At 33.3% G+C, this 10,835-nt stretch overlaps 1 protein-coding gene across 1 annotated transcript; it reads left to right on the forward strand.

Annotated features, from left to right (window-relative positions):
* The first annotated feature begins 3,561 nt into the window (after positions 1 to 3,561).
* Positions 3,562 to 8,058, forward strand: LOC140057646 (uncharacterized). The gene is made up of 4 exons (XM_072103364.1): positions 3,562 to 3,613; positions 6,416 to 6,526; positions 6,621 to 6,853; positions 7,117 to 8,058. Exons 1-4 carry the CDS (start codon positions 3,562 to 3,564, stop codon positions 8,056 to 8,058), a joined length of 1,338 nt encoding a protein of 445 aa, XP_071959465.1.
* The last annotated feature ends 2,777 nt before the right edge of the window (positions 8,059 to 10,835 follow it).

Raw genomic sequence — 10,835 nt, forward strand, 5'->3', positions numbered from 1 at the left:
GTGACGTCAGATTAGGTGGACGCATTCAAGCAAATCCAAGCGCCCATCGTCTTACTACAGTATTTCAATATGGAAGTGCGGGATATAACCACAAATAAAATCAATTAAATAGCCTAACATACCTAATATTTTCGGAATATGGCTTGGAGTTTTTATAATTCAGAAAATTTGGAACCAGAATATACAGAAAGAGAGTTAGTTTTTCGTCGTGCTGATGAGGAAAAAAGAAGAGAAGAAGAACATTCTCGAGCATAACAAGCCGTCGAAGAATGGTGTACTTTCGGCCAGTGTATCTGTACTGTATGCCTTACTAGGCCTAGAACTCGTGTTGAACGAAAATAAAGTAGACACTGCATCGTCAACCAACAGCCTCCGTTTGGAAGGTTTGTCAGTTAATTCCCCTACCAAATCCCGTTTGAAACAGCTAGGCAATAAAAGTAACAATAGATTAACAATAGCTGAAAGATTTACGAATTGGCTTGCAGAAGAAAAGATCGATCGAAGGTTTGTTTACCAAGCCAGCGCATGCTCATACCGTGTCATCGCCGTCCTGCATGACCGCATGTCGCGTTATTAGCCAATCATATTAGCGGATTCGCTTAGCCAATAGAAGCGCTGAATGCAACCGCGAATCTTAAAATTTTCGTCGGCCGTATCTGACGTCACAAACAGGCTGCCATGAGCACAAGATGGCGATTTTCAAATGTCTTGAAAACAGCTTTAAAATCCTGTTTACTAAAAAACTACAAATCCGATTTAAACATAAATTTTGTTGAATATTAAGTTGGTAGGGTTACTTCTATAATAGTTAGGTAAGATATTAGGGTGTTCCTTTCCTTTAAGTAATTCATCTGGTGAAATTAGTGTAAACATTATATAGTATATAGCTCATACGACTTACATAGTAGTATATCATACGACTTATTACAGTAGTATATCATACGACTTATTATAGTAGTATATCATACGACTTACATAGTAGTATATAGCTCATACGACTTACATAGTAGTATATCATACGACTTACATAGTAGTATATAGCTCATACGACTTACATAGTAGTATATCATACGACTTACATAGTAGTATATAGCTCATACGACTTACATAGTAGTATATCATACGACTTATTATAGTAGTACTGTATATCATACGACTTATTATAGTAGTATATCATACGACTTATTATAGTAGTATATCATACGACTTACATAGTAGTATATCATACGACTTATAGTATTATATCATACGACTTATTATAGTAGTATATCATACGACTTACATAGTAGTATATCATACGACTTATAGTATTATATCATACGACTTATTATAGTAGTATATCATACGACTTATTATAGTAGTATATCATACGATTTATTATAGTAGTATATCATACGACTTATTATAGTAGTATATCATACGACTTATAGTAGTACATCATACGACTTACAGTAGTATGTCATACGACTTACAGTAGCATATCACACGTACGACTTACATAGTATATCATACGACTTATAGTAGTATATCATACGACTTAGTATCGCTAGTACGTACGACTTACATCAGCATCTCGTACGTACGAATTACAATCATTAGTTACTTCCATCTCGTACGTACCAACATTTTCTGCTTTTCTTTTTATTTCATTTTGAAAAATAAAATGAAATAAAACTTTAATCTAAGTTATATATTGCATTGCAATTCAACGAGAAAAATGGTTAGTGGTAAGTACACGCTCAAAACCGATTACTTTTGATCACTTAATTTGATAATGATTGCTTTTCACATAAAATACCTACTGGAAAAGTGTCTTTATATTATGAGAAAAATATTTGTTGTGATGTTATTTTATGACTAGGCTATTCAAATTCAACATTTACTTTAGAAATGTATTAATGGTATAAACGAACAGGAATTGTAACCCAGTGAGATGTAGCAAGGGCATCCAGTGTTTGTTTATGTCTGAAAAAATTGTGTTATTGGTAATAGAAATTTCAACTAATTATTTTCGTTGTTGGTAAGAATTGTTTTTTCTGTTCGTTGTACACAGTAAATATAAAGTAAGTAAATATAAATTATTTTATTCCTTTAAAAGTCTATAATATAGATGGGTTTGTCGCAAAGAGCAACATAAAAAAACAATTCGTCATGCAATAGAAAAAATTAATAAAAATGTATAGAATTGTTGAATTAAATTCGTTTATCTCTTTAAAAGTGTAATCACATTTTTTTATATTTTATTAGTAATAATAATAATAATATTTCTTTTCACAAATAATAGAGCAAAACACAGAGTAATGGCATATGCGAGCGAAATCGGACATAAGTCGCATATGTATATTTGTAATGACAGCCAAAAACAAAAAAAGCTGAAAAATTACATTTTTTAAAATCTTTTACAGTCTATTTCCTATTACGTTCTATTTTTAGTCTCTAAATCTAAATTATAGTATATGCGCTCACTGAACCCGTTTGAAAAATATCAGATAGGTATAAGACCGCTTGGACGCCGATTTAGAGAAGTCCGTACTAACAATTTAAGCTTTTCTGCGTTTGCCTATTACGATACGTGCATTACGAGATGGTGCGTTTATCATGGTAAAATGTGACGTATGCTATCATAAAGCATCATATCAGTGTCTGAAACGAGCAACTGGTGTCTGCCATCAAATACGGAATGAATGGGACATGTGATCAGTTTTGGTCAGTGGAGAAGTAACCTTCAGCAATGAAGACACCACGTGTGATCTTGTGGATGCATCGACTCGTTTTAACCTGTATCCAGAACGTGGTGAACTGTGTATAGTTGCTTCTACTGCTACATCTACCCAAACCAAGCACAATATACACATAGCTACTACCCTGTTGGCAATCTTCTCTACCTTAGAAGAAACCGAGATACAGGTTATAATCACGGTGAGGCAGAAACTTACGGTGGCTGATTTCCGCCAAAGAAACAAATTATTTTATAATAATACGGCGTGATAACGCCGTAATTAGGGCGTTATAACGCCGTATTAAGGCGTTATAATGCCCTAATTTTACAATCCGTTCACACGTACATGCGCAAGCGTAGTACATCAACAAACCCAGAGCCATAAAAGTTTCGACTATAAATGGATTGAATCAATTTGTTTAAAGGTTTTTGTTAAAATAATAATATTATTTTGATGATTTTAATCAAAATAGATTTAATCCATTTAATTTAACGGCTCTGGCTGTGCGCTCTATGCACGCTCTACGCGTGCGCGTTTATTTTGTACAGCGATTCTCTAATAGTAATGCATTGTTTTTACATTTTGTTGTTTAAAATTCATTCATTCATTCAAGTAAACATTCATTTCTACGATAAGAAAAAACATTTTTTTCAATTTACAAATAAATTATGAGATTAAAATCATCTTCGCCGTAACTTATGATTGCGTTATCTTAACAAAAACCTTTAAACAAATTGATTGTTTTGATATTAAATTAGATATTTAAAACCTTGTGAAAGTTATACATTTTTTAAGCAAATGACTCGACTCCATACACTACATAGGCATATTGGACACAAAGATGGCCAGTAATGTACCACGTGAATTTCTAAAATCTATGAATGCGCCGAGAGGTTTGTTGATGTACTACGCATGCGCATGTACGTGTGAACAGATTGTATATTTAGGGCGTTATAACGCCTTAATACGGCGTTATAACGCTGTATTATTATAAAATAATTTGTTTCTTTGGCGGAAATCAGCCACTGTAGAAACTCGATGTCAGAAAGAGTTCGGAGGTCACATGGCACTACCTAGAGATGTCTATAATGTTAGTTTAAGTGGTGTTAAATGTGTTTGGAATCAGCGTAGGAGTTTTTGCTCACTTTCCAACATCGACCTAAACCAGTATCCACCACTGGGTAATAGCCATTAGAGGCGTCGGTACAATTTGGTGATATTAGTGGTACACTGAAAGAGCACGCTTCATTACTCCAGTATTCGATTGGATCGCAGAACAGAGAGTAGTAAAATCATGTCCCATAGTGCATGGCAAAAACTGTGAATTTATAGGTTTATTTGAAGAAACCAAAAAAAAACCCCATTTTAGGTTAGGACGCTTTTTGTTATAATGTTCCTATATTTAGCACTGGACTCCGGTCTGGAAGAAGGTTGGGGATGCAATTTCCTCCGTATTCTATGAACAAGCAAGGTGTAACTAATACGACACTGCATGTTTTGATATTTGTTATGTATGAATAAAAGTCACGTACGTGATTGTAAACTATATATTTTACTTTACTTTTATAGATTTAAAGCTCTATTATAAATAGTATTATTCATTTTTCTAGCGAAGTATGAGTAATCAATGAATTATAATAACTCATATTGTAATAAAAAAAAACCTTAAAAATAATTATTTACAGAGTTTTCGACTGTTTATTATACCCATTTTCAACTGAAAAAAAAGAAATGTAAATTTTAATTTCATTGAAAAGTATCTCATACGCAAAACGTTCTTTTATTCTACTTCTTTTTAATATCATTTATTGAATAGCAATTAAATAAAACCTTTAATGTTAGTTCAATTATGTTTTATTGTTAATAAGGAGAAAATAGTTATTATGTACACGATCAACCGATAATATTTGCTCACATAATTGAATTATGATTACTTTTAACATAAAATACGTACAGCAAACATAAATGTCCTTATAGGAGAGATAGAAACAAAACATTTTTAGTGATGTCAACTCCTGACTAGCCAAGTGAAAACTTAATTTAAAAGTCAATCATTATTCATATACACGAACAGGAATTCCAACCCGGTGATATGTAGCCATGACCACAAGTATATATTTACAACTGACATATAAATATATCCCATTATATGATTGCTCTTAACTTTGATGCTGCTAAATAGAAGTTTCAACAACTGATGTTCAACAACTGTTGGTAAGATTATACTTGGTTGTTTATTAAATAATGTCAATCAAATTTTCTATTTTACAATTATTTTATATTTATAAAGAATATTTATATAATGTTTTTTTTTTCATTATTTGTTGGTAAGAATATTATTTTGTTATTGCTGTTTTTTTAAATATTGTAAATCGAAAACTACTGATACAAATACAAAGTATATGCATTAATTAATATCGATTTTTTTATAAAAAATATTTGATGTACAGCATATAAGATGGAACATGTGTACATTTTCAAATAATTGTTGGTGTCGAACCAGAAATACTGTTTATATGTTTTTTATATTTCATTAATTCATTTATTTTTCATAATTAAATTATTCGCTATTGTTTTGTATGCAAATATTGGGTTCCGGACTGTTTCCACCTGTTATTTTGCCACCCAGCATATAGCCACCAGGCCTTTTGCCACCCGGTCTTTCTCCACCGGCCTATTGCCACCCGGCCAATTACCACCCTGTCCATTTCGCCACCCGGCCTTCAACCACTTGGGTTTTTACCACCTTAGGCCTTTTGCCACCCGGCCAATTGCAACCCGGCCTGTTACCACCTTAGGTGTTTTGCCACCCGGCCTGTTGCTACCCGGCCTTTTGTCACCCGGCCTATTATTGCAGTTGTGTAGTTATTATTTTAAAAGAAGCCAGGCTGTGTATTACTTACTAAAATATATTTTGAAATAAATAAACTGATTCTTTATCTCAATACTATTGTATTATATAAATCTGAAGAAGGACTAGATTTAGATATTACTATTTCGATATAACAACCTATTTCTATAACACCTATTGAGAGTAGGCCTTCTTCAGTCCTCAAAGAACGTTGGTGGTCATGGCTTTCCAATAGTTCTATTCTCAGCCAACTATAAATCTCAACATGCATTGCACGCGGATTGATATTTTAGTTTTCTTCTGTAATTCACCCACTTTGAAGAACGTCAGGCTAGGCATAGAGATATTATCTCTATGGGCTAGGCCTATAGCTATTGTACGATGTTAGTACGTCGCTGCTGTTTACCAGCAAGGCCTACAAAATCAAGCCTACTGTAGCTAGACTTGATTTGGTCCACGAGAGGAAATTCACCGCGTGCTACTTAGGTAGTGCATTGTTTCTCTCTTTTTATCATAATTTACCATAAAATGTACATTTAAGAAAAGGGATGACCTGGTTTAATATTTTTATTAATATCATATATTGCATTATTTGACAAAACGTCAAAAATTGTAGGGATGGGTCTTTAACTTTTTAAAAGTTCATAATACAGGAGGTTTTGTTGCAAAGAACAAAAAAAATAACAACAACAATTTGTTAAATGTATTCTTTATCTTTTCATTTCCAGTGGCATTTCTTAGTTCGTGTTCTGTGATGTTGTTTATGTATTGGATAGCTGCAGTCATTTTAATTGCTACGGCACATGGTAACTAAGTCTGATTATTAAGCTGTAACTAACTATAGAAATTGAAGTGACGAAAAACGAGAACGAAAAAGAAGATGACGATGATAATGATGACGGTAATGCCGATGACTATGATGATGATGAACCAATGTCGGTTAACGTTACTAAAAGTAGATATCTACAAAATACGAAGGTGATGATAACGATAAAGTAAAACTGCTAAAAACGATAATATGAGTATTACAAGATTTCTTCTCCTTTCAGCTCGAACACCAGGGCTTAGAACAGTGCTGTTTCGTACGAAAACTGGAACCATTTCAGCAAAAATGAGTGATCAACCAATCAGCATTCGATGTGCACAAGCATGTTTAAGATTAGGTTACGATGCATGTGATTATTTTAGGATTAGTAGGCCTTTGGTTGAAGGAAGCGTGCCTGGATGCGATATTAAAAATTCGATAGCAGATAATGATGTGTTGCTGGAATACGAAATTAAGGTATGTGCTTAATATTCTATGGCGATTCTCAAGAAGGGTGAATGGGAAGCTATTGAGTGCGCAAGGGTACAGATTATCTCCCCCAATAAATAACACAAACATACTTTGCCTACGATTTCATTCCAATGTAAAAATATTCGGGTAGGTCTCCGAATAATGATTTGTGTGTGTAGTAGGCTACTAAACGATTAAAATGTGTGGTAAAGCACTGAGCTTGATTCTTGCTGTAGACAACATAAACGTTTTAATTTTCATTATTACAGTTTCAAAATGGCGCATTCATAAAGGTAATGGACGAAGTAAACTACCAGCAAGCATTAGATAAGTGTTTGCAATTAAAAGGAAATCTAGCATTTTACGAGCAATTGGTGTCTGCCATCAAATACGGAATGAAAATGACATGTGACCAGTGTTGGCTTATCAGTGGAGAAGTAACCTTCAGCAATGAAGACACCGGGTGTGATCTTGTGGATGCATCGACTCGTTTCAACCTGTATCCAGAACGTGATGAACTGTATAGTTGCTTCTACTGCTACATCTACTCAAATCAACCACAAGATACACATAGCTACTACCCTGCTAGCAAGATTCTGTACCTTAGAAAGAATAATGGTACAGGCTATAATTACGTTGGGGCAGAAACCCGATGTCAGTCAGAGTTTGGAGGACACCTGGCCCTACCTATGGAGGTTTATAATGCTAGTCTAAATGGTGTTACAATGTGCTTGGACAAAAAATTTTGGTTTTCTCACAATATGTCTGGAGCTTGTTGTGTAGAAGATTATATTGATACGTGTTGGTCTAACATATTAGTTGGAGGAAAATTTAAAATCACAAATCTCGAAAAAAAAAAGTTACGAAAGGCTTTTTGTTCGCTATCAAACATTGATCTCAACCAGTACCCGTATCCATCTCATTGGGTAATAGCTATAAGGGGAGAACAAAAGAAGAGTCTCACATTTAAAGAGGCGTCGGAAAAATGTCGTGATATCGGTGGTACAATTGCAACAAAAGAGCAAGTTAACAAGGCTTACTTGAAGGGATATTTCTCTCCCATCCGTGGTTGGATTGCAGAAGAGAGAGTAGTGAGGTCATGTTCCATAGTACACGGCACAACCTGTGAATATATCGGTTTATTTGAAGAAACCACCACCACTTCAGCTGAGTATGACGCCTTTTGTTACGTTCCTCCTGATGGTAATTAACAATGGAATACAGCCATGCACGCTCAGCCTTTATAACAATTATCGTTATTGAAATGATAGTAGACATGTGATGCCACTTGTAATATGCTAATTTTTTACCTGCACCTTAATTATATCAGTAGCAGATAAGAACTCACATTACATTTACATCTAATATTGATGAAATTACTTACAAATGAATGTTTTATATTAGCAATATAACTAATTTTACTAATTAACAAAACAATTAGGAATTGTGTAGCATAAAAAGTTTTCACAATATATAAACATACAGTACGCTTACTATACTATACTGTAATATAACAAGTGATAATAAGTAATAAATAAGTAGTGACCAACTAACATTATGTTTACAAAATATATAATTATGTTAACTGTATTCAGGCAATAACACATACTGTAATCCGTAACAATAGACGACCAATTATTTGTATAGTGGGGTTATGGCAAGCCTCAGCTGTCTGAAGTATTCAAAATATTATATTATTATATCATTTTTTAATTATATTATATATTGTATTGTAATGAATTATACGTTTTGCATTATATTACTTGGTTTTAGCATTATATTATATCTATTTCTAATATATTATGTGAAAAATGTAACAAATTATTGACTTTTTGTATTATATTATTTGGTTTTAGCATTATATTATGAACATTTAATATTATATTATTAATAAAATACATTATATTATAATATAATTGTATTATATTAAACGCATTTACTTTACTTTATAACATACAACATTATTATATTATACGGATTCGTTAGTTATATTATTATTTTGTATGATGTTTATTATACGTCACGGCTTATTTCAGTTCTTCTAACTCTTTCTCTCCCTCCCCCTGTTCACTAGCAATCAGCGGCCGGCAGAATCTGAATTGTGACTGTTGAAGAATAACTACGTACTAGGCCTAGCCTAGGGGATCTAGACAAGTGACCAAGGATCACCGGACAGCTACAACTAATACTACAATACAATAATACTACTACAATAACTACTACTGCTACTACCTAGGCCTAGCTAGTGAGTAGTAGGTAGCTACTACTAGGCTCTAGGGCGTATGTATGATGTTAACTACAAGGGCCTAGGCCTAGACTTAAGTTGTAGTAGCCTGCTGCCTTAGGCTAGGCTACTACTACTACTACTACTAGGCAGCCCATGATGGGTACGAGTAAGCCAAAATGTTGGATATATGTAAACCAAAATTTGGGTACGAGCGTGTTGGCATGGTATGGGTACGGGTTGACCTGTATCCTTCTAGCTAATCGTACTATGCCTAGGCCTCAAGTAAGTCTACGCTACCCAGTCCGGCTACAATATGGTCTATTTTGTTTTATAGCTTTATTGATAGCTGGGTTCAAATCTGGGTTGGGACGGCTTTTTCTCATTCTAAAACAGATTTCCTTATCATAATAAAATAATATATGAATTTATTTGTAATATTATTGTAATGTATACATAATATAAGTAATTGCCATTGCCTTTATTACTATTAATTATGTATTATACGGTTACCCCTTAATTATACTATAGTATAATTTCCTTGTTATATTTTACAATATTTTCTTCCTAATTCTACAATTTTGTCTTTCACAGCACAAATTTATCATACTGAATCATCACACACCAAGTCTCATAAATCTCTACTGTATTTGTCCAAGCTACTCCAGCTACATGGTATTGCCTTGAGGCTAAATTACACGGTATACTGGCACTACCATCATTCCTGGCTCGTCAACCTGTACCACATAAGCACAGTTTCAGTTTCAGTTTATTTACCATTTCAATTTCTGAACATAAGAGATGAACAACTTATATGGATGGATAATCGTAAGAGCGAAGCTCGTTTACCGGTCACCCGTTAGTGCAGTGACATTACAGACAACATAAAGACAGGACAAAGGTGCAATACTTAACAAGACATGTGAACACTTGTGTTTGCAACCCCTTGGATAAAATAATATATTTATATAATGGAGAAAGTTAGATATTATAATATTTCTTTTTGATCATACAATGATAATTTTTAAATTACTTCTTAAGAAGTCATACTACTGATTCAAAATAGTGACTTACACCCTGTGGTCAAGGCTTTCTTTGCTCTTATGCTTATATCCTCCAACATACAGAGTACATAGGACTTTTTTTATTCATAACTGTTGGAATTGTTTCCCAATACATAGTACCTATTGGTATTATATCTAAAAATACAAAGGCGGCTAACACAGATAGTTCCATATATACAGTACTCCTTTATAAATAAATGTATCTCTCCAAACTACTCCCAACTACCTAATCTAATAATAGTACTATTAGCATACTACTATACACTTTGTAGACAAGAAATAAGTTGTATACACTACAGGACTTATGGTAGTACAGTCGATCGCCCTCTCACTGGCCCGGTCAACATAATCTATACCTAGATTATTACAGTAATTAAAGTACATTATTACAGAGTTTTTTTTTTTTTTGCAGAAATCAAAGTTATGTGTATAGAAAGCAGTACTCGTATTAAAAACTAAGCAGGTTTTTGAACGCAAACTGGCAGGATATTTTGAATATTTTTTGTTGTTGAAATGATGGAATCCTAACTTCAATTTCCACGAACCCTTTTATTTAAATTTATTTGAATAGACCTCCATGTAAACTCATTAAAGGCTACATGATTGTTTTATATTTTAATATGTGATAGTAGAAAATCATTGTGTATAATGAGGACTATGAATCTGATATTTACTTGCATTCTCATCTTTTTAAATTATT

Source organism: Antedon mediterranea, chromosome 8 (genome assembly GCF_964355755.1).
Source record: "Antedon mediterranea chromosome 8, ecAntMedi1.1, whole genome shotgun sequence".
NCBI classification, from domain to species: domain Eukaryota; kingdom Metazoa; phylum Echinodermata; class Crinoidea; order Comatulida; family Antedonidae; genus Antedon; species Antedon mediterranea.

What these genes read in the sequence shown, in the direction of transcription:
- LOC140057646 (XM_072103364.1), top strand. Translation starts at nt 3,562, where the DNA reads ATGGCCAGTAATGTACCACGTGAATTTCTAAAATCTATGAATGCGCCG. An exon ending in GTCGGTTAACGTTACTAAAA is followed by an intron (nt 6,527 to 6,620) that starts GTAGATATCTAC and finishes TTCTCCTTTCAG; the next exon opens with CTCGAACACCAGGGCTTAGA. An exon ending in TGCTGGAATACGAAATTAAG is followed by an intron (nt 6,854 to 7,116) that starts GTATGTGCTTAA and finishes TCATTATTACAG; the next exon opens with TTTCAAAATGGCGCATTCAT.